General features: G+C 47.1%; 1 protein-coding gene across 1 annotated transcript in view; it reads right to left on the bottom strand.

Annotated features, from left to right (window-relative positions):
* CLCF1 (cardiotrophin like cytokine factor 1) overlaps positions 1-24,510 on the bottom strand; it is a 40,809-nt gene extending 16,299 nt beyond the window's left edge. The window contains exon 1 of the mRNA XM_027827521.3: positions 22,905-24,510. Coding sequence (XP_027683322.2) covers positions 22,905-22,932 — 28 coding nt within the window. The 5' untranslated portion in view covers positions 22,933-24,510. The remainder of the gene's footprint in view (positions 1-22,904) is intronic.
* Between the last annotated feature and the right edge of the window lie 651 nt (positions 24,511-25,161).

The raw sequence follows: 25,161 nt of genomic DNA on the forward strand, positions 1-25,161 counted from the left end.
TAGACACGGCTTTTCTGGGCGGTTCCAAAGCTGGACATCAAGGGCACTCGGCCCCACAAATGGGAAGCACAGAGGCCCTCAAAGAACCTGCCCAAGGAGAAATTTAGGTTTGATTATGTCTAGATTTATAAAGGAAGTGGAGCAGAGTTAGCTGGAAGTAGCTCACTAGTCCTGACCTAACCATGACCCTTTTCCCCTGATCTAGACAAATCCTTAGTGGTTTGCAGGTGGGCTTGGGCCCCTTAAACAGATTCACCCCGCCTAACACAGCAGCAGAAGCTCTTATGACCCCAGAGATATCCGATCCTTTGGTCTGAGCTCTCGGCCTCGCTGACATCCAGTTCCATAGGCTAACTGCATTGTTTAATAGAGTCATCACTCTGTAGTGATGCAAGGGTAGGAAATGGCCTCTGGAAATGACCCCTCAGGCCCCACTGCCCTCCCCTGGATCTCCTGATCCCTAAGGATGTGGGTTGGGCCTTGCTGTGTTCTCGTACCTGCCCACTGGCTGCTGCTGTGGTTGCTCGTGCTTCTCCTTCCGGGCAGTGACTCTAGCAGTGGAGCCCTCAGCAGCCTCCGTGCTGCTTCCAAGGATTCGTTTCCTCCTGCTCCCCTTCGGGCTGCTTCTTGCAAACATCGGCAGTTTGTTCTGTTCCCCTCCTGGCCACTTGCTTTCACCAGGCCATTGCAGGCAGCACTATTCCTGCCAGCACATCAGACTCAATTACACAGCAGTGCAGTCGCTGTGAACCAGCGACTCCCTGACCTGACCCAGCTGGGTTACTCAGAACTCAGCCCAGAGCAGCCTCTCCTCCCAGCTGCTCCAGAACGAGAGACACAGAAACAATCCTTTATATGGTCTTGAGAAAGCATTTCTCCAAGGCCAGTTCCGACGGGACACCTGGGTGGGTTATATTTGGGTACTTCAAGTCACCTACTATTAACGCTACGGCAGACTTTCTTACCCTCTTAATCTCAACATCCCTGCATTCCTCGTCTGTGATGAGGAAGGCTCCAGGTTCTTTCATTAGCACCTTGCAAGGCTCTGCAGACGTGTCAGTCCTAGCACACCACCCCCGACTACCCCAGCCCTGGGTTCCCCCCACCCCTAGCTCTGCCAGTGCATCTCAACCCTGACATGCAGCCCCCTGCTGTCCTAGTCCTGGGCTCCCCACTCCCAGCTCTGCTGGCTCTCCTCAACCCTGACACAGCCCTCTCTTTTCCTATAAACAATTTTAACTTTCATTAAAAGACAAAAGGCCCTGTGCAGGATGCTCTTGGGGTCAAGGTGGGGGAAAACAGCCTTGTTTATGGAGCTGCCGTCTTAGGCCATAGTCAGACAAAAGAAACAAGATCTGAGCAGAGGGAGGCTCTCTGCTCCCTGTGACCAGCCAGTGTAGGTGGTGGCCTCAAGTCCTGTTCTAAAGTAGGGGGATGGGGCTGAGAGCTGTACAGAGGGGAATCTCTGAGGGGGATGCACACTGGGGCTGGGGGATTCCCACACTACAGGGCGTCACTGGTGGGTAAGGAGGGTGACACTGGCCAGCTCCAGAAAGGGGAGGCCCTGGGGAATACTGGCTGGAGATTCAGAGGCAGAGCCCCCTTTGGCACCTGCTCTCTGCATGTCAGTTCAGGGTAGGGCTGGGTGTGCAGGATGTGGATGGTAGAGGTCGTGATGGACAGGGGAGATCAGTGCCAGGCTGGGCCCATGGATGGATTGATCCCGACAGGTATTTACAGAGGTACAGAGAGAGCAGCTCAGCTCGAGGTGATTAGGGAGCCACAGACTAAACAGACCTCACCAATGTGACGGGGGGGTCGGGGGGAGAATCTACTGTAATGCCCTTGAACCTGATCCTATAGTGTGCAGGGAGGGAGGGTCTCTCTGGGGCATAGTGGGGAGGCTCATGGGGGGAGCAGTGTGGGGGAAGGGGATCTCTCTGGGTCCCACAGGGGGAATAATGTATGGGGAGGTGGGGGGCTCTGGGGCAGGGTGGGGGTTCCCATGAGGGGAGCAGTGTGTGGGGAGGTGGCATCTCTCTGAGGCAGGTTGTGGGGATGGTGGAGGGCCTTGGCAGGGCAGATAGGTGTCAGTAGGGTCAGGCGAATTCTATGCATCCCAGCCCTGGCCTCAGCCCCCTGCTACTCCCTTCATGGAGAGGCATCCAGGCCAGGTTGAGATGAGTCCCAGCAGAGCGTGATGGGCTGGGATGACACACGGAATGCCCACGGGAGTCTGAGATGGACAGGAAGCAAGGAAAAGTCCCGTGGTAAGGAATGTGGACACCATGTCAGGACCTGTCAGCTAGAATACCAATGCTAGCAGGGGTAAGAAGTGGTACTGGATAGCCAGGGGCCAGAAGTCATACTGACCCCAGCCAGAAGTCATACTGACCCCAGCTCAGAGAGGGGTCTGAGTCATATTGGGAATAATGTGGGAGCCCAACTTGGGAGGGAGGAGTCATGCTGAGGCACAAGGAGAGACCCTGACTTGGGGGGAAGGGCTGTGAGTTGTATTGGGAGGTAAGAGGGAACCCCAACATGGAGAGAACCCAGGAGGAATACTGAGAAGTAAGTGGGCAGATTCCAACTCGAGGCAGGTCTGGGAGCTATACCAGACTGCTAGGGGGGATCCCTTATTCAGGGATGGCCAGAGAGCCCTGCCAAGGAATGAGGGGGAATCCTGACTTGGGGAGGGCTTGGGAGGTTTACCAGGGTGTGAGGGGGAGACCCCAAATCAGTGACGGGCTGAGAGCTATCCCAAGGATGAGAGGCGACCCCGACTTGGGGAGGGACTAGGAGATGTCCTGAAGTCAAGGGGGGCACTGAGACTCAGGAAGGTGAGGGGGGACCCAGAGGTGAGGGGGGACCCCTACTTGGAAGGGAGTTGTGTGCTGTCCCCAGGGGTTGAGAGGGGAGACCCCAACTTGGGAAGGAGCTGGGAGCTGTTCTGGGCAAAGGGGGGAGACCCTAATATAGGGAGGGCCCGGGAGTGGCCCGCAATGACCTTTGCAGAGGCCTGCAGGAAACCGCAGCCTGGGATCCCGTCATCTCCCCTGACGTCAGGGGCAGGTTATGAAAGACAAACCAATTAGCCTGTTATTTTATAAAGGTCACGTCTCGTTTCCAAGACGTTTCCCGTCCAACTGGCACCTCGCTCAGCAGCCGAGGGAGCTGCCTTCCCCAGACTCCACTTCCCATCACAGCTCCAGGAATCTCCCTGTCATATCTCCCGTGGTGGGGGCGACAATGCTGATGCCCCTCAACCCTGACTCACAGCCTGCCTTTGCTCCCCTCCCCCACAGCTCTGCTGATGCCCCTTAATTATGACTCACAGCCACCCAACTATTCCAGGCCCGGATTCTCCCCCCACCCCCTGCTCCACTAATGCCTCTAAAGCCTGCTTCACAGCTCCTCAGCTATCCCGGACCTAGACTATTCCACACGCCCACCCCAACAGCTCTGCCAATGCCCCTCAATCCTGACCCACAGGCCAACAGCCATACCAGCTCTAGGCTACCCCCCACATAGCTCAATAGATGCCCCATAATCCTGACTTGCAGCCCCCTGCTACTGCAATTCTTCTGTACCCCAGCAGCTGGGAGTATTTGGCTGCCCTGCTGGTGGAAGTACCGGGACGGTTATTACAGATGGAAGCTATGTGATGCCCTTTCATGTCAGATTTCACAGTCAAAGATGCAAAGAGATTAAGAAACAAACTACTAGTCAAGCTCCAATGACGTGGGCATCTGGGAAGGGACTCCCCCTGCTAGCACCAGTCCATCTGGCTGTGCCTACTCTGTAATGGGACACCTTCACACTGCTCCCGCCCTGTGGGACCCTGCCCCAAAGAGACCCCTCACTCTGCCCCTCACACTGCTCCCCCTGTGGGACCCTGCTCCCAAATGTGGGAGGCAGGATCTTGCACTGGAAGCTGCGAGGAAAGTAAAGCTCCCTCTACACTAAGCACATTCGGCCGGGAGTGAGCAAATCCACATTGGTTGGCTGGGGTCTTCTCTCGTGCTGGCAGGTTAAGGTGCTTTATGCAAGGACTGCTCCCCCTAGGTGAGGGGGAGAGCTCCTCTGGGTGTGTGTAGGCCTGGGAGCGCACCAGCGGGTTGTGTATGTGTGTACCCTGCCTGTGCAAGTGTGTGTGGGGGAGCTGTTCACTGGTGTGGGGCGGGGTTGCTGGGAGGGAAGTGCTAATGTGTAACTCCCCCTCCCTCCTGTGTTTGCTTTGGCCCAGTCCACGGTGGCGTGAGCCCCAGCACAGAACTTTATGGCCCATTTTGACACATTTTCCTGCTCGCTGCATGAAGGAGGGCTGCACAGACAGGGCTGGGACAAGACCCTGCGCCCACTGCAGGGTCAGATTTCTAGAACTTGCCTTGCACGGTGAGAGCTGCTGCCTTCCAACCCAAATACAAATACAGTGAGATGGAAGGAGACAGAGCTGGTGAGGGGGATGGAGAGAGAGGGAACGGGAGAGAAAGAGAAAGAGCCAAGGCAGTAAAACAGAAGAGATAGAAAGAGCGGATGGGGAGAAGCTCCTGCACTGGGGGTCACAGCTCCCACCCAAATCACTTCTAGGGTATGTCTACAGTGCAATTAGACACCTGCAGCTGGCCCATGCTAACTTTGGATCAGGCTAAGGGGCTGTTTATTTGCAGTGCAGATGTTCTGGTTCAGGCTGCAGTACGAGCTCTGGGACCCTCCCGTCTTGCAGGGTTCTAGATGCCCGGCTCCAGCCCAAGCCTGAAAGTCTACACCTTAAACTGCCCCTTAGCCTGAGCCCTGCAAGCCCAAGTCAGCTGGCACGGCACAAGCACAGGTTTCAATTGCAGTGTAGATGTACCCCTCCAGATGTCCTGGGGCCAAGCTGCAGGTCTATGCCAAAGGGGAAAGGGATAGGCCTAGGGCTAGTGGGAGGGATGGCATTATGCTTGGGGCTGGTGCTGGCATTAAGAATAGGTTTGGGGTTAGAAGTGGGATTGAGGGGGAATGAGAGTGAATGTGGTTAGGGATGGGGTCACAGGAGGGTTGGGTTGAGAGCAGGGAGGAAAACTGAATAGGATGGGACAATCACTGGGGATAGGGTAGAAGTGACATTGTGCTTAGGGTTGGATTATAGGTGAATGTTAGGGTGCAGATGAAGCTGTTGCTTGGGTTTAGGGAAGCATTATGGGAGGGCCTGGGTGTAGGTGAGGGTTAGGGTGCAGATGAAGCTGTTGGTTGGCTTTAGGGTATAGGGAAGCACTGGGGAAGGATCAGGGTGATTAGGGTTGGGTTTCAGTGAAAGTGTTGGTTAGATTTCTGGTATAGTTAAGGGTTAGGATGTTGGCTGGGGCAAGGGTTAATGGGTTGGTGGTGGGAGGGAGTTGGAGGTGGGCTTCAGGGAATGTGAGGGTTAGATGATGTGTGGGATTGGCTGCAGGTTAGGGTATTGGTTGGGGTGGGATTGAGGTCAGAGTTAGGGTAAGATTAGGATTGTGTTCGCATTTGGGGTGAGGGTTAGGACACTGGTTGCAGTTAGGATGTGGACTGGAAGGAATCAGGGTGAGGCTTAGGGTTAGGCTTCAGGTGAGGGTTAGAATGAGATCAAGGCATGAGCTTGGCTCAGGAGTAGGTTAGCGTTAGGCTGTGGGTTGGGGTTGGCTGAGAGTTAAGTGTGAGCTGGGGTGACGGCTAGAGTTGGGGTATTATGGTTACGGATTTAGGTATTGGTAAGCATCAGGGGACATTAGGGCAGCAGCTGGGGTTAGGATGTGGTGGGGGGAGGGAGTTAAGTTAGGTTGTAGGCAGGGGCTGGAGTGTCAGTTGGGTTTAGGATGAAGGTCCATGATCAGGTGGGGTTCGAGTTAGGGGGTTGCCTGGGGTTAGGTTTACACATCATAATTGTCTCTGCATCTGCTTGTTACCTCTGATCATGTTTCAGGCTGAGAGAGCAGGAAAGACTGGAAGTGACCATGTGTGTGTGTGGGGCCCCTGGAGTCTCTTGCTCTTCGAAATGGGAGGCTCATTTGTATAAATAATAAAGGCTTCAGGGATGTGCAGAAAACGGCTTGTGAAATTAACCAGACAATGGCTGTGCTTTCCAGGGATTTTTCAGTTCTGAGGTAAGCTGTGTCGCGGCAGGCGAGAGGAAGAGAGATGGGAGAGGGATGTAGGGTTCGACATAGAGGGACGGGGAACAGAGAAAGGAATGAGATAGAAGAGGAATGCACATACAGAGGGGAGAAAGAATGAGAGCTTGGCCTTGTCTAAACAGGAAAGTCACACCAGAGTAACTTTCCATAGATCAGGGAGAGTGAGACTCAATATACAACTGGAGGACAAAACCATGATCACAAAAAAATAAGAATGGCCATACTGGCCATCTAGCCCAGTATAATGTCTGTGGACAATGGCCAGTGCCAGATGCTTCAGAGGGAAAGAACAAAACAGGGCAATTATCAAGTGAGAGATCCCCTGTTGTCCAGTGCCAGCTTCAGGCAGTCAGATGTTTAGCGACACCCAGAGCATGGGGCTGCATCCCTGACCATCTTGGCTAATAGTCATTGATCTACCTGTCTTCCATTAGCTTATCTAATTCTTTTTTGAATCCTGTTATACTTTTGGCCTTCACAACACCCCATGACAGCAAGTTCCACACATTGACTGAGAGTTGTATGAACAAATATTTCCTTATGTTTGTTTTAAACCTACTGCCAATTAATTTCATTGGGTGACCCTTGATTCTTGTGTTATATGAAGAGGATGGTAACACTTCCTTATTCACTTTCTCCACACCAGTCATGATTTTATAGATCTCTATCATATCCCTCCTTAGTAATCTCTTTTCTAAACTGAACAGTCCAAATCTTTTTAATCTCTCTTTGTATGGAAGCTGTTCCACCCTCCTAATAATTTTTTTTGCCCTTCTCTGTAGCTTTTCCATTTCTAATATATCTTTTTTTAGGTGGGACAACCAGACCTGCACACTGTATTCAAGGTTGGGGGTACCATGGATTTATATAGTGGCATTATAATATTTTCTGCCTTATTATCTATCCCTTTCCTAATGGTTCCTAATATTATGGTGGGTTTTTTGACTGCTGTTGCACATTGAGCAGATGTTTTCACAGAACTATCCATGATGACTTCAAGATATCTTTCTTGAGTGGTAACAGCTAATTTAGACCCCATCATTTTGTATGTATATAGTTGGGATTATGTTTTCCAATGTGCATTACTTTGCATTTATCAACATTTAATTTCTTCCGCCATTTTGTTGCCCAGTCAGCCCGTTTTGTGAGATCCCTTTGTAACTCTTCACAGTTTGCTTTGGACTTAACTATCTTGAGTAATGTTGTATTGTCTGCACACTTTGTCACCTCACTGTTTACCCTTTTTCCTAGATCATTTGTGAATATGTTGAACAGCTCTGGTCCCAGTACAGATCCATGGGAGTCCCCGCTATTTACCTCTCTCCACCGTGAAAACTGGCAATTTATTCCTACCCTTTGGTTCTTATATTTTAACCAGTTACTGATCCATTAGAGGACCTTTCCTCTTATTGCATGACTGCTTAGTTTGCTTAAGAGCCTTTGGTGAGGGAACTTGTCAAAGGCTTTCTGAAAGTCCAAGTACACTAAATCCATTGGATCACCCTTTTCCACTATTCCTACCCACATGCCTCCAGCCTTCACCCTGACCACACCACATGATCCATTGTCTACAGCCAAGCTCTGCTATACAACCGCATTTGCTCCAACCCCTCAGACAGAGACAAACACCTACAAGATCTCTATCAAGTATTCTTACAACTACAATACCCACCTGCGGAAGTGAAGAAACAGATTGATAGAGCCAGATGAGTTCCCAGAAGTCACCTACTACAGGACAGGCCTAACAAAGAAAATAACAGAACGCCACTAGCCGTCACCTTCAGCCCCCAACTAAAACCCCTCCAACGCATTATTAAGGATCTACAACCTATCCTGAAGGATGACCAAACACCCTCACAAATCTTGGGAGACAGGCCAGTCCTTGCCTACAGACAGCCCCCCAACCTGAAGCAAATACTCACCAGCAACCACATACCACACAACAGAACCACTAACCCAGGAACCTATCCTTGCAACAAAGCCCGTTGCCAACTGTGCCCACATATCTATTCAGGGGACACCATCACAGGGCCTAATAACATCAGCCACACTATCAGAGGCTCGTTCACCTGCACATCCACCAATGTGATATATGCCATCATGTGCCAGCAATGCGCCTCTGCCATGTACACTGGTCAAACTGGACAGTCTCTACGTAAAAGAATAAATGGACACAAATCAGATATCAAGAATTATAACATTCATAAACCAGTCGGAGAACACTTCAATCTCTCTGGTCACGCGATTAAAGACACGAAAGTTGCAATATTACAACAAAAAAACTTCAAATCCAGACTCCAGCGAGAAACTGTTGAATTGGAATTCATTTGCAAATTGGATACAATTAACTTAGACTTGAATAGAGACTGGGAGTGGCTAAGTCTTTATGCAAGGTAACCTATTTCCCCTTGTTTTTTCCTACCTCCCCCCCCCCGCCCCCCGGTCCTCGGACGTTCTTGTTAAACCCTGGATTTGTGCTAGAAATGGCCCACCTTGATTATCATGCACATTGTAAGGAGAGTGGTCACTTTAGATAAGCTATTACCAGCAGGAGAGTGGGTTTGTGTGTGTATGTGTTGCGGGGGGGTGAGAAAACCTGGATTTGTGCTGGAAATGGCGCAACTTGATTATCATACACATTGTAAGGAGAGTGGTCACTTTAGATAAGCTATTACCAGCAGGAGAGTGGGGTGGGGGGAGGTATTTTTTCATGCTTTGTGTGTATAAAAAGATCTTCTACACTTTCCACAGTATGCATCCGATGAAGTGAGCTGTAGCTCACGAAAGCTTATGCTCAAATAAATTGGTTAGTCTCTAAGGTGCCACAAGTACTCCTTTTCTTCTTGTCCACATGCTTGTTTACACCCTGAAAGAATTCTAATAGATTGGTGAGGCATGATTTCCCTTTACAAAAACCATGTTGACTCTCTCCAACATATAGTGTTCACCTATGTGTCTGATAATTCTGTTCTTTACTATAGTTTCAACCTAATTTCCTGGTAGAGAAGTTAGGCTTACCAGCCTGTAATTTCCAGGATTGCCTCTGGAGCCCTTTTTTAAAATTGCCATTACATTAGCTATCCTCCAGTCATCTGGCACAGAGGCTGATTTAAGTGATAGCTTACATACCACAGTTAGTAGTTGTGCAATTTCATATTTGAGTTCCTTCAGAATTCTTGAGCAAATACCATCTGGCCCTGGTGACTTATTACTGTTTAATTTATCGGTTTGACTATTTGATGATATAGTAACAAGAGTTTTTGTTGAGTCTCTTAATATATTTACAAAGCAAGGTTCTACGGCAGATTGCCCTGCAACATTAGAAATAAAGGAACAAATGAATTTCAAAATTGACCCTGGAGCGGAGCCAAGATAATCACAGATCACATATGAAAAATGATTAGTGATTGCCCAATGTTAATACAGAAAATACAACTTGATTAATAAAGCAGGCTCAAAATGAACCCCTGTGGCAAAGCCCCACTGGCATTGTTAAGAACAGATACCACTCAGAAATAATTGACAGGAAGCCTCATGCGTGCTTAGGTTAAGGAGACGGCTGCAAATACAGATGATCAAACAGGTGTATAACTTGTCTACAGAACAGGATGCAAAAGATATTAAAGAGTTTCATGAGCTGTTTAATGGACTGGGATGCATTTAAGGATATTATACGTCATGCTGATATAGATCCCAGTCTGCCACCAAAAATACATGCACCAAGTTAAGTCCCATTAGCACTGAGAGATAACATAAAAACTGAACTTGGCCAGATGGTTAAGTTAGGTACTATTGGGCTAACAGTGTGGTCACCATGTTACATTCTACATTTAAACATATTCAGGATTTCTACAGATCCAAAAGTTTTGGATAAGGCCACCAAACATGAATGCTTCCCCATGAGGACAATTGAGGAGTTCATGTCTAGACTTCAAAATGTAATAATAATTCACTTTTGGAAGCAAGCCAAGCATTTTGGCAGGTCCAACTCAGCAGTGAAAATGCAAAACTCTGAACATCCAACTTCCATTTTGGTAGACATATGTTCAAACAATGTCCTTTCAGCATTGCCTTGTGTCCTGGATCTTGGGGGAGCTGGATAGAGTGGAAGTATTAATCAATGATCTGCTAAGTTGGGTTGAAAATGATCAACCAAATGACAGGATGGGACACATTCTGCAGTGGGCCACAGCATTGGAGAGGAGAAATGCTGAATGAGTTGTGTTATTTAGGACACATACTCAGTGACAAAGGAATTCAGCTGGACCCAGGAAAGATGGAAGTGACTGGACAAATAGAAAGAGACAAGGAGATCTTACATAGACTGATGGTTGGATTAGCATAGATAAGCAAACTGATCCTTCACTTGTTGCAGTTAGGGGCTCTACTCAGAATGCTTGTGGAGGGCAGTTCAGAATGGCACTGGGATGTAACTGGCAAGAGAAAAACTTTTGGGAATTAAAATTTTTTGTCACAGAAGCACTGGTACTGAAATATTTTGAAATTAATAAAAAGCCTAAGATCTCAGCTGCCACCACCTCTTCTGGGACAGGAGCTGCCCTTCTGCCAGATGATCACCCAGTAGCAGATGCAGCCAAAGCATGGGCTAAAACCCAACAAAATTATGCTCAATTGAAGTGGAAATGTTGTAATTGCACATGATTGTGAGCAGTTTCATGAGTATGTTTATGGACAGAAACCTATTGAGGTTGAGAAAGACCATAAGCCATTAAAAGCGACTTTACCAAAACCATTGTGCAAAGCAATGTCTAGGCTTCAGGCAGTGATTGTGACATTGCAAAAGAATTCATTGAGTGTGAAACGTAGACCCAGCAAGGAGCTTTTTATATTAGGCACACTTTTAAACTCCTATCAACATGAAAACAAGGAGCTACAGGAAAATAAGTTTGAAGTAATATGACCCATTCATTTCCAAAACAAAAGTTGACAAGTTCCAATGAGAAACACCAAATGACCCAACCTCATGAGAACAGAAGAGAAGAATTCTATACAGATAGGCAATGGAAAAAGCCCAACCACCTCCAAGTATAAAAACTTACTGCAACCAGAGATGGAATTGCTGCATCTGATGGCATTCTGTCCAAACGATATGTCATAAGCATGAGATCACAAATGCAAAGCATCTTCCACAGTACTTATCTGGCTATCGAACCATGTACGAATAGAGACCAAGATGCCCTATTGTAGCCAAGCATGAATGCTGCCATTAAAGAGAACATATCTGAGCTTGAAGGCTGCAATCAATACAGGAAACAGAATGCAAAAGAACTGAAACCATATGAGATTCCTGAACTCCCTTGTCCAAAGTTGGTGCAGTTCTAGTTGAACTTAACAAGGAAAGATTACCTCTTATTAATCAACTCCTACTTAATTATTTTTTAAATTGAACTGTTGCACAACATATCAAGTAACTATGTCATCCATCATTGTAAATTGCCCTTTGCACACCATAGGTTTCCAGATGAGTTAACAACAGAGGATGGTCCACAATTCACGAGTGACTTCTTTCTGCAATTGTCTTGGATTCTCAGTTCAAGCCCTTACCTTAGTCAAAGGGGTTAGCTGAAAAGTCACTTCAATATCAAAGGATGTGATTTAAGAAATCTCCTGACAGATCTAAGGGATCATAGAATCATAGAATATCAGGGTTGAAAGGGACCTCAGAAGGTCATCTAGTCCAACCCCCTGCTCAAAGCAGGACCAATCCCCAACTAAATCATCCCAGCCAGAGCTTTGTCAAGCCTGACCTTAAAAATATCTAAGGAAGGAGATTCCACCACCTCCCTAGGTAATGCATTCCAGTGTTTCACCACCCTCCGAGTGAAAAAGTTTTTCCTAATATCCAACCTAAACCTCCCCCACTGCAACTTGAGACCATTACTCCTTGTTCTGTCATCAGCTACCACTGAGAACAGTCTAGATCCATCCTCTTTGGAACCCCCTTTCAGGTAGTTGAAAGCAGCTATCAAATCCCCCCTCATTCTTCTCTTCTGAAGACTAAACATCCCTAGTTCCCTCAGCCTCTCCTCATAAGTCATGTGTTCCAGTCCCCTAATCATTTTTGTTGCCCTCCGCTGGACTCTTTCCAATTTTTCCACATCCTTCTTGTAGTGTGGGGCCCAAAACTGGACACAGTACTCCAGATGAGGCCTCACCAGTGTCAAATAGAGGGGAACGATCACGTCCCTCGATCTGCTGGGGTCTGTACTTAGCACTGTTAGGATACGCCAACACACCTCTCAAAGCTTCATTAGAATTACCAAGTCAGAGACTCAAGGGCAGAAGGACAGATGCCTTAGTGGCAGCACCTAAGGAGCTTTGTGAGCCAAAGACAGAAAATACTATGACAGGCTTCCCAAAAGTGACCCCTATTGCAAGTGGGAGTGAACATTAGACTCCAAACAGAAAGTAGCTAGTAATGTACCGAAGCAACAGTTTCACCATCCACCCCAATGTCATAACCACCCTAACGGCCAATCTGACAGGAGGCATTTAAACAATACCAAGGTGACACTGGCTCGCTGTTGATGTCCTCCCTTTAACACATCCAGAATGCTGTCAGCTCTTGAGTGCTGACAGAAGTAATGCATGCCCACTCAGTCACTGACAGTGAAGAACACCAGGAGTAGCAAAAACAGCTTCCCAGGGCAGATCTCCAGCAGGCTGACTAAAGAGGCCACCAAGGAACAAGCTGTTCTGAGAACAAGAACACATAAAAAAATCAAAGGAAAAACTAATCCCCAACGATCCCTCCTCTATCACATTCTCCTTCCTCTTTCCCACTCTCAGCCCCAGAGACCTCGTTCCATCCAGTCTCCTGACCCCCCCTCGGACCTACTCTCATGCTTCCTCTCAATCTCTCGCTCTCTCCAGCTCCTTCTCCTCACAATACAAACATGCATTGATCTCCCCTACTATAAAAGCCCCAGCCTTGAGCCCACCTCTCCCTTCTCCCCTTCATCTCCAGATACATTGGGCATGCAGATTACACCCACAGTTTTAAGCTCTTTTCCTTCCTCTCCATTCTAGACCCCCTCCTACACACCACTGAAATAGCTCTCATCAAGAGCCCTAACAACCTCTTTATGGCCAAATTTCAGGGTCTCCACTCCAGCTTCCTCTTCCTAGATCTATCAGATGCCTTTGACATTGTCAGCTATTCTCTTCTTCTCCTTATCTTATCATCCGTGGGCTTTTCTGACTCTGTCCTATCCTGATTCTCCTTCAATAATCAGATCGCCCTGTCAGTGGCTCCTCCCCCTCCTCTCTCCCTTGCAGTGGCTCCTGGTTTTGTCCTTGATTCCCTCCTCTTCTACCTTACTCCCTATCTCTGGATGAGCTTAGCTACAAACAAGGCTTTTACAACCATCTTGATGATGATGACCCACACCTCTCTCTCTAACCCAGACCTGTCTCCATCCATCCTATCTTTCTGACATCTCCTTGTGGATGACCAGCCAGCAATTCAAACTTAACATGGCCTAAACAGGGCTCCTGATCGCCTTTCCTCTCCCCTCCTTCTTTTTCTGTTATGGTGGACAACACAACCATCCTCTCTGTCATTCATATTCATAACTCCAAATTCTTCCAGGACTCAGATTTCACCCTAGACCCACTCATCCAGGCCATGTCTCAATCTTGCCACTTCTTCCCCTGCAACATCTCAAAGGTCCAGCCTTTTCTCTCTGTACAGGCTACCAAAGTTCTTGTTCAGACTTTTTTCCTCTTATACCTTGATTACTGTAATATCCTCTTAGTCTTAATGCCTCCTGCCTTGCTCACTGTCACATTAATCCAGAATGTTGCCAGTAGGCTCATCTTCCTGGTCAGTCGTTCTGACCCTCTTGCCCACTTCTGTGTCCATCTTTGGCTCCCCTTTCTTCAAACACTAGGTTCTTGTCCTTACTGTTGTCCATCAATCAGCCCCACTCCACCTCTCCTATTGAATTTCTTATCAAGGTTTATTCCTGCCTTTGCTCTGCCAGTGATACCAGTCTTGATTGTCTGAACATCTCTTTTTCCAACACTTTCTCACAGGCTGTCCTCTAGGCATGTGAAGGGCTCCCCATCAAAATTACTAAAGCCTTGTCCTTTGCGGGTCCTTTGCAGGATCCCTCCTTAGAACCTACTTTGCCATGATGCCTACAAATCACTATCTTCCAGCATCAGCTAGGCTAATGGCCATCTATGACCACTGACGCTTCTATGATTGATAATTTAGATTAACAGGAGTTGCCATGTTGGATCAGTGGCCTATCTAGCCCAGTATCCTGTCTCCAACAGTAGCCAGTAGCTGCTTCAGAGGAAGGATGTTTTCAGTGGGGAGTTATAGGATAACAAATCCCCAGGGAACATCTCCTCTTAAGCCTCAATAGTTAGGCCTGATCTACACACAGAGTTGCAGTGATGTAACTCAAGGTGTAATTTTACAGCAATTTACTTAAACTATCAAGCATTTAGGGATTAGGTCATGCCACCGAGTTGAAGGGTTTATATCTCTTACAAAATTCATGAGAATTTTTTAAAATATCTACTACTATAAATTCTGCATATTCTTATCTGTCTAAATGCCTGATCAGTTTTGAGTCCTGCTCAAGGGGATCTTGTAGCAGTGAGTTCCACAGGCTAAGTGTGAACTGTATGTAAAAGTAGTTCCTTTGATCAGTTTTCAATTTGCACCTTTCAGTTTCATGAACAGTCCCCTGTTCTTGTAGGAAAATGCCCCAGTCTCTATTGAAAGCCCTGTCTCTGAGATTACTTGGTCCCCCACAACTGTTTATTTATGCACTGCATATTGTCTGTATCTTAATTTGTGAGTGCTAGGGCAAAGACAGCCTAGAGGTTTGGAGCTTGGAGGTATAATTCACGTCCTATGTAGACATGCACATGCTATCCCTACTTGTGCTAACATGCTAAAAATAGCAGTGTGGCCACAGTGGCACAGGTGGCAGCTTGCGCTAGCCATCCAACTCGAGTACATACCTAGGACCTGGGATGGGGCTGTACTTGGGCAGCTATGTGGACATACGCTTTGTCTGTACAGCACCTAGCACAATGAGGCCCTGAAAGCTGACTGGGGTCCTGATTGATGGTACTGCAACAGAAATAATAAAGAGATGGCCATGTAAGAACATAAGAATGGCCCTACTTGGTCAGACCAAAGGTCCATCTATCCCAATATTCTGTCTTCCGACAGTGGCCAGTACCAGGTGCCGCAGAGGGAATGAACAGAACAGATTATCATCAAGTGATCCATCCCCTGTTGCCCATTCCCAGTTTCTGGCAAACAGAGGCTAGGGACACCATTCCTGCCTATCCTGGCTAATAGCCATTGATGGATCTATCCTCCATGAATTTATCTAGTTCTTTTTTGAACCCTGTTATGGTCTTGGCCTTCACAACATCATCTGGCAAGGAATTCCACAGGTTGACTGTGCATTGTGTGAAGAAATACTTCCTTTTATTTGTTTTAAACCTGCTGCCTATTAATTTCATTTGGTGACCCCTAGTTCTTGTGTTATGAGAAGTAGTACACAACACTTCCTTATCTCCTTTCTCTACACCAGTCATGATTTTATAGACCACAATCATACCTCCCCTTAGCCGTCTCTTTGCCAAGCTCAAAAGTCCCAGTCTTATTAATCTCTCCTCATACGGAAGCCATTTCATACCCCTAATAATTTTTGTTGCCCTTTTCTGAACCTTTTCCAATTCCAGTATATCTTTTTTGAGATGGAGTCACCACATCTGCACACAGTATTCAAGATGTTAGCGTACCATGGATTTATATAGAGGCAACATGATATTTTCTGTCCTATTATCTAACCCTTTCTTAATTATTCCCAGCATTCTGTTCGCTTTTTTGCCTGCCACTGCACATTGAGTGGATGTTTTCAGAGAACTATCTGCAATGATTCTGAGATCTTTTTCTTGAGTGGTAACAGCTAATTTAGACCCCATCATTTTGTATGTATAGTTGGGATTATGCTTCCCAGTGTGCATTACTTTGCATTTATCAACATTAAATTTCATCTGCCATTTTGTTGCCCAGTCACTCAGTTTTGAGAGATCCTTTTGTAGCTCTTCGCAGTCTGCCTGGGTCTTAACTATCTTTAGTAATTTTGTATCTGCAAATTTTGCCACCTCACTGTTTACCCCTTTTCCCAGATCATTTATGAATATGTTGAATAGGTCCCAGAACAGACCCCTGGAGGACACCACTATTTACCTCTCTCCATTCTGAAAACTGACCATTTATACCTACCCTTTGTTTCCTGTCTTTTAACCAGTTACCAATCCATGAGAGCACCTTCCCTCTTATCCCATGGTAGCTTACTTTGCGTAAGAGCCTTCGGTGAGGGACCTTGTCAAAGGCTTTCTGAAAATCTAAGTACACTATACCCACTGGCTCCCCTTGGTCCACATGCTTTTTGACCCCTTCAAAGAATTCTAGTAGATTGGTGAGGCATGATTTCCCTTTACTAAAATCATAGAATCATAGAATACCAGGGTGGGAAGGGACCTCAGGAGGTCATCTAGTCCAACCCCCTGCTCAAAGCAGGACCAGTCCCCAATTTTTGCCCCAGATCCCAAATGGCCCTCTCAAGGATTGAACTCACAACCCTGGGTTTAGCAGGCCAATGCTCAAACCACTGAGCTATCCCTCCCCCCATGTTGACTCTTCCTCAACAAATTATGTACATCTATATGTCTGACAATATTGTTCTTTATTATAGTTTCAACCAGTTTGCCTGGTACTGAAGTCAGGCTTACAGGCTTGTAATTGGAAGCCAGGTAGGCTCAGAGATGGCATTTACTGACAGGAGGCTGAATAGTCCTCTCATCTGTCTGGGGTTCAGCTGTCTCCCCTGACCTCCAGGCCAGGTGTTTCTATGTGGAATATTATAAATGGGATAAATGTCTCTGTGTTTGTTATTTTTGGCTGATATTTTATTTAATTTTCAACAAACAAAACATGGACTCACAGCCAGATGTAACAGCCACCACTGCAGTAACTGGTTACTGACCCTGCCATGTGACAGGGAAATTAACTCTTTGGAATCTTTACACGGTTCACACCACTCCGCTGTCTACCAACACCACACACACAGGGAATCCCCATGGATATCCCTCTGCCTCCTGTAGCTATGACACTATTTGTAGGGAATCCCCTGTCTACCCCCATGGCCATGCGGCCTCCCTGGGGGAATCCCTGCAGATATCATAATAGCTCTTAATTTCCTGGCTGTATGCTGGGATTGAGGAGTATTGGCAGAGCTGTGTGTGTGTGGAGAGCCCAAGACTAGATTAGCTGGGGGCTATGGGTTGGAACTGATGGGCACCAACACAGCTGGGGCTATATGTTGGAGGAGGGGTGGTTGAACTCCAGGGATAGGCTAGCATAGCAGGGAACCTGGTAGTTGGAATACATAGGCATCAGCAGAGTTGTGTGTATAGGGAGCCCACGGCTGGGATAACAGAGGGATCAGGACTGAGGGCAGTAGCAAAGTTTTGTAGGGGAAGTCCCCAACATGTTCTGTTTGCAATTGCCCAGTATTGCATGATCATGAAGGGAGTGATTCTGGTACAATCTGTGTGTCCGCAAGGGCCACATTCATCTCTCATATGTCTGGCCTTTGTAGGGTATAGTAAGGGTTGGATGGTTTTTTTGGTTTGGTCTGGGGTTTTTTGCATTTTTTAGTTCCTATCATCATATACAGTACATTCCTCTGTGCATGTGTGAGTGAGTGTGCGAGACTAAGTGAATGAATGTGTGGGTGTGAATTAGTGTCCGAGTGTGAGGTTACTCCATGCCCCTCCTTTCCCTCTTCCCCCGTGCCTCATGTCTCCCCCCCACCCCCCGTCTCGCACACACGGCCGTCGATACATTCGGAGCCTGCTCGCACTGATTGTTTACATCCTGTCTCCTCTATATGTTTATAAATATATCAGAGCACGGGAGACTCCAGCGAGGCCTGTAATTAGCTGGGCCTGGATTTCCCATCACCGGCTCCAGCCAGGAGCATGATGGAAACAAACTTGTTTAACATGGGTGCGCAGGCCCCTAATTCCATCCAGACACGTGAGCCTGGGGAAAGGCACTTCCCAGCTCTCACTCTCTCACTTCCCCCTGCCCCCACTGAGACACACAGACACAAATACACACAAACTGTGATTGAGACACATACAAGTGGCAGAGAGAGACACACACAAACTGATTGAGACACACACCCACACACTGAGTCACACATTCATGCGTCTTGCCTACACCAGAATAATAACCCATTGCTGGCAATATTTCTCTTCCTCTGCAGCCTGCGCCCCAACATTCAATGACTTTGCCCTCATTCCCTTGCTCAGCATGGCCCATGCTCAATCCAAGCTGCTCATGTTTAACCTGTCCCTTGGGCAGATCCCAGGCCAGTGCCTGCAGCATCCCTTGATGGCCCTGAAACATATGGGCCAGGCCTGAACCCAGATAGTGCTGCAGTAGATTCCCCTGCAGAGATCAGAGTGGAGGGGAAAAGACAGTGACGATGCCAAGTGAAAGGGAGCTGAGCAACCAGGCCAGCCCAGATCATGCCCCCACGCCATGAATCAATGGGATCCTCCTGAGAAAGGCTACCAGACTTCCCCAGCTAACACTCACTAGCTCTCTACCCATACCTAGCACCTGAGGAACTCAAATTGCTCACACACAGTGGCCAAAGCCTCCCAGCTGCCCTGTGCCAAGTTCACTATCTTCACAGGGAGACACTGAGGCCCAGAGAGGGGAGGAGACCTGCTTTAGGGCAGAGTGAATAAACAGAACACAACCCAGCTGTCCTGACTCAAACATTAGGGCATATTCCCTGCCTCACACGCCAGCCTGAGGATGAGAGAGGAGGGGAGAAAACCATGCAGAGGAATTTAGCAAACCACAGAAACCGTTGTGTCTCCCCTACCTCCTCTGCCAGCAGTAAAACTAACCTGGCTACGTCTTCACTGCAGAATTAACTACAGTTATCTACTCTGGAGTGAACTCCTCTTGAGTTAGGCTAGTTCAAATGAGAGCAGTTAAGTTGTGAAATAACATTCCAGTTGCACAGAGCTGTCACGTTAGCAGCTGACAAGCTGGGCTAACTCAAGTGTAACCTATACTCCCTGACTGGTCAGCCAGCTTGAGCTGAAAGCACCACCACACTCAGTGAAGCGGTTTTGTGTGTGGACGGGACTCAAGTTAACTCTGCAGTGAAGACAGTTTCCTCCTATATGTGAGGAGAAGTTCACAATACACCACAAACCAATTCCTAAAGTGGCTCGAGTTAATGAGGCTCAAAGAACCCTTTGATATGCCCCGGAAACCATAGTGCCAAACATGTGTAACTGCCATGCCAATGTGGACATGGCTACTGGGAATGAGGCGTGTGCAGCTCTGCAGTGTGGACAAACGCAAGTGGGCTTGGCAAACCCAGACCCAGGTACAATCTGCAGTGTAGACATACCCCTAGTATCCCCCAATCTCCATGCTGCTAGCGGCAAAGCTAAGCCAAGTGTTTGAGAGTAAGTACAGGAAATGTGTACCTCTGTGTGTGTGTGCATAAGCATGTAAGTGTATGTGAATGTGTGTTTGTGTGAGTATGCAAGTATGCACATGTGAAGACATACATGCATGAGTAGGGGAGTGTGTCTGGCATTCAGGTGTGTGCGCGTGCTTATGTGTGCTTGCATGCAAGCATCTGCACTCACATGAGTACATGTGCACATGCATGAGCATGCAAATGTGAGTGTGTGTGCTCATGTTAGGGAGTGCACATGCAAGAGTGCGTGAGTGCGGAGACATCAGCCTGTGTGGTCATGTGATCGTCAGCCTGTGTGGTCATGTGTACATACATGAGTGTATGAGTGGGAACATGCCAGAGTGTGTGCATGGATAAGAATGCAAGTGGGAGCATCTCAGCATGTATGCACATGTGAGCATGTATGCACATGCATGACTGTATAAGTGGGAGTATGTCAGCATGTGAGCATGAATGAGCCTGCAAATGTCAGCATGTGAGCACAAGCATGAGCATTGTGAGTTGGACCATGTGCGTATTGCAAGCAAGTATATGTGGGCATGAGCATGTGAGTGTGAGCGTGTCAGCATGTGTGCTTATGCGAGTGTGTGCGCAGGCCTGAGCTTGCAAGTGGCAGCATGTCAGTGTGTATGCTCATGTGAGTGTGTGTGTACGTGAATGAGCGTGCGAGTGAGAGCATGTCAGCATGTGTGCTCAGGCAAGCATGTTGTGCAGGCATATAAGATGTGCCTGTCTGGATTAGCCCACCTGCCTGTGCGGCTGGAACCCAGACTCTAACAGTGGTCACGACCTGTGCTCTCTAAGCCATTTCTCCAGCATCCTCCCGAGTCAGACCCTTCACACAATGTCCTTTGTCTCTCTGATGGTTCATCAGGCTGGCCCTGGCCCTGCCATGTGTCTCTACTCACTCACCGATGGCCAGTTTGCAGACCAGTCTTGCTGTTGATTTCAGTGGAGTCAGGTCAGGGCTGGGATGGGATGGGTAGGTTCCCGCTTGAGCAAACTTAGTGTCTGGTTGTCAACCTCAGTGCAGCTACCCTGGGGATAGCAAGGGAGCAAGCACTAGAGTGATCAGGGCTCCAGCTTCTCCAGGTCAGTGTCCTGAAGCCATGCCCTGAGTAGGGCACATGCATGCGTGCGCACAGCATGCATACACACAGACCTTGGTGACATAGTGCTAAAATGGGTGCTGAATAACTTCAGATGCAACCTGTGGTTTCTGTTTGTGCTGTTGCAGATCCCGCCTCGCATGCGGATTGGAGTTGGTGTGTTTCCACCTGTTTGCCTGTGTTTATGTTGGCATAGGTGTATGTGTGAATGAGAGAGTTTGCCAGTGCGTCCACCTCTGTGTGTGCCTGTATGTGAAAGAGTTTTCCTGTGTGTGTATACAGAGGATGTGTGTAGGGGAGTTTGCATGTGTGCGTGTGTGTGAGAGTTTGCCTCTGTGTGTGTGTGTCTATGTGTGTGTGTGTGCTGGCGTATGTACATGTGTGCACCAGTGTGTGTGCATGTGTGTATGAGAGAAAAATTGCCTTGTGAGTGTAGGTGCAGGTACAACGGGGAAGGGTTTTAATTTATGGAAAAATGTGCCACTTAGCAGGGAATAAATCCTCCCCAAAGCCAGTCCCGTAAGGAGAGCCCTTTGCATTTCCCTTTGGAGGCTTTTTTTGGTTTGTGGCTAATGCAGCCCAGATGTGCGCAGGGGCTGTGCCCTCGCAGCGCCTGCCAAATAGGAGCTGGGTACATCGATTCCTGTCAGGATCCAAGTGTTTCTGATGAGTGACAAAGCCGAGGGGCTTTGAAGCTCCAAGCTTCACAGCTCATTCTAGGACTCATTCCCTTCCCTTCTCCCCAAAGACAGAGAAAATCCAACTTCCCCCAGCATCATGTACTTGGGGAGACAGAATGGGATGGGGACAAGGTGGGATTTTGCTAGACACTTGCCCTTCTCCATCTCCCCTTCCTCTGTACATTATTCTTCTTCCATTTCTCAGTTTGTCTTTCCCTCCTCAATCCGCCCAGAGATTTTCGTTGTTCCGCACTCTTGGCCAAGAAATAGCCCTTGCCAGCTACAGACCAGACAGACAGACAGACAGCATGTTTCTGGGGATTGTGCATGGAGAATTCGGATTTCTAGTCCTCAGAGACCTGAAGGAGCAAATCCTGCCCTAGGGTTTCATTCGGTCTGTCTTGGGTCTTTGTAGATAGATCCATTAAGTCTTTCTGTCCTCACACTTTCTGGCCCTTCTCTCCCACTTTCCCCACTATGCCCTTACTGACTCACTCCAGCATCTCCAGTCTGGAACAAAAAATGAACAGAAATTTTTTTGTTTTTCAAATAACTGACTCCATCCAAGGAGGAGAATCTCACCTCATCCCGTGCAACAAATCTAACAGCACAATTGTCAAAAGAGCGAGTCCAGGAAAGTCAAGATTTTGACCTTTTAAGGGTTGTTTTTACAATTTTATTTTATTTTAATGGCAACCTCTTTCCCAGAAAGCTTGCAGTGTAGTCTGCAAAACACAAAACCCCTACTGCTTATACAATTACACCCTCCACACTCTGGGGCTGTTCCTTTCCTTGAAAACATTTTTTGCTCCCCCACAAAGAGGCACTTTTCTAACTAGGTTTCAAATGTTAAAACTCCAAAGATTAACACAAACACAAACAAAAAGTCCTTCACAACCAAGAAAAGCTCTGGAGAATTTTGAAGGGGGAGTCCATGCCTTCCAAAGAGGGGTATTTCCTCAGTGTCCCTGAAACCTAGCTTCAATGTCCTTTAAAAAATGCAGTCTATTTTAGCAACCAAACCCTTTCTCTTTTTTTTTGGTGTAAGTGCTTAAATCAAGCCATAGGGGAAAAAAAATCTTTCTGCTCTAAATCCTGGTGACTTTCATTTTCCTCTTCTCTCTGTCAGTCCTGGATTTTAATTCTCCGTGCTAAGCGGCATTTCCCCCACAGTAATCACAAACATGCATGGAAAAGAGAGAACGAGAGAAAGCAAAGAAAAAAAAAGGGGGGAAAGTCTTAAATCAATCACAAAGCCAGACAGACGTTTTAATCAAATCAAATTAGAATCAGCAGCAGTTCAGAAAAGAAAAACACGACACGCACAGCGAGACCCCCGCCCCTACACCCCCATCCCCTGCCAAAATAGTAGAGACGCTTCGGTCTTACCTGAAATCTCCCCAGCAACATATAGCATAGTAGACTCAGATTGTGGGGTTGGGGTGGGGGAAGGAAGGCTGCAGAATTTGTTCAAAAGAAATCAAACTTTTTGGTTAGTTATTACACTAAACCCAAAGCCCCAAGCGAATGGCGAAGCCTCCCTTTCTCCCTGATCGTTCTGCCCTGTTTCTCTCTCTCTCTCTTTTTCCTCTTCCCTATTTGTTTTGGTTTGTGTTTGCTTGGGTGTTAGGTGGAAAAAGCTGTCTCGGATATTTTTTTTTTGGTGTGTGTGTGCGCAAAGTTTTAAACATGCTCTCTCGCTCTCTCCCCCTTTCCACCTCCCTTGATTTGCTCTTTTGATTGGTGTCCAGGAATGCAAGAATAAAAAAAATTGCATACACCCTCTCTCCAAGCTGCTTGCTTTTTTTTTTTTTTTTTAAATTCAAGTGTTAAGCAGAACCAGGTTGCTTTCAAGAATGTATTTGATGCAATTGTACACAAGACCAGGCTCCATTCATTTTTCTCTCTTTCCCCTCCTCCCACCCTTGGCTCTTCAGCTTTGGGCAAAGGTAGGGAGCTATGGAACTAAAGGGCGACGTGCTTTTCTGAAAGCAAGAGGAGGAGGGAAAATAAGAGACATTTTAAAAATATATCTTAGAGGATAGGGGGCAATGCCACCCCTTTCACACACACCCCAGATCTTTGGATGTTGCAAAGCTTTTGTTAGAGGCATTTTGGAAAGAGATTGCGGAAAATTAAAGAGTGTTTCCCAAAGAGTTGTGGGTGGAGGGCGCGCTGGGTGGGGAGGGGAGATGGGACGCAGCAGGCAAGAAGGAGGGGGAGGGCTGACTTCCCTTTGGAGAAGGGGAGGTTGGGAAAGGTGCAGAGGTCTCCCTACCTGCTCTGAAATCCATTTGGTAAAGCCAAAGCTACACTCAGGACTTGCAGCCCTTCAAGGTAGGTTTGTGATTTAGTGCTTCCTTTCTCCAAGGGGGCTGCACAGAGTCTGCGGTCCTTTATTTTTGGCCAGGATTAATAATCCCATTTGCCAATCCCACTCATTTAGGGTTTGGTTTGGGTTGGTGTGTGGTTTTCTTTTTTTTTTTTTTTTTAAATGAGGCTATTCTTTAGCCCTCTTTTTTTTTCCTGACGTGTAAAGCTTTAACCACAAGCTGAAACACCAGTCCCTGAGGGGGGGTATAAAGGGGGGGAGAGGAGGAGAGGTAGAGGCAGATTGGTTATTCTCTTTTCTACAAAATAAAGTTTTAGTAGGAGGGGGTGAAGTTAAGTATGCGGTGCCACCCTGTGTCAGAAACGTTGGAGTGTCAGAGAGATGGAGGGGGTGGTGAGTGAGAGAAGGGTACAGTCAGAGAAAGATGGAGAGAGAGAGAGAAAGAAGGAAAGATACAGACAGATGGAAAGAAAGAAAAAGGAAAGAGAGAAATATACAAATATACATAGACAACAGAAGGGAAAAAAGGAAGGAAAGATAGATAGACAGACAGACAGAAGCTGTCTCAGTCTCTCCTCTACTTTCTATAATGTTCAGCCCACCTCTCCTCTTTTTCTCTCTTCCTCACATTCCAGAATTTTTTTAAAAAAAGTTTTGCCCATAAGAAAAAAACCTACAAGCCAAAAGGCAGCCCTCTGCCCTTGCCCCAGCCCAAATGCCAGACACCGGACTTGGAAAAGTGATGCTGGTTCATTCATTTTTTTTCTCCCCTTTCTGCTAACCTTTCATGGAAAACAAAATACAGTTGATTTTTGGGTTGTTGTTGTTTTTTTTTAAATTGTTTTCTCTAAACAAGAGAGAAAGGAAGCGGCGTGCAGTGGTTTAGTCATCGGCAGGTGACTAACCCTGCTAAGCATTTCACCAGGCGACAGACACCAGAATGGGATGGATGGGGGTGAGTGCAAATATTTTGATGAAAGGAGAGTTGTGGGCTTTCTGGGGGGTGGAATTCTGAGATCCCACCCTCCCTCCTCACTAAAGTTCACACGTTTTCTATTTTTCATTCATTCATTCTTTCTTTCTCCCTTTGTGTGTTTGTGTGGGGGGGGTGTGTTAGATTTGTGATTCATTAATCAGCAAAAGGCATCATAGCCCCATTTCAACAGAAGACCTTTCAACTGCATATTGTGACTCAGCACTGGGCTCCAACTTTGTAAAAAGTTAGATGCAGAGGCAGCTTTCCCATCTGCTTGGTGGTATTTTTCAAAATAAATGTCTCTGCATTCAAAATTTGAAATATTTAAAAATTAAAAG

The sequence above is a fragment of the Chelonia mydas genome, chromosome 6, assembly GCF_015237465.2.
Source record: "Chelonia mydas isolate rCheMyd1 chromosome 6, rCheMyd1.pri.v2, whole genome shotgun sequence".
NCBI lineage: Eukaryota > Metazoa > Chordata > Testudines > Cheloniidae > Chelonia > Chelonia mydas.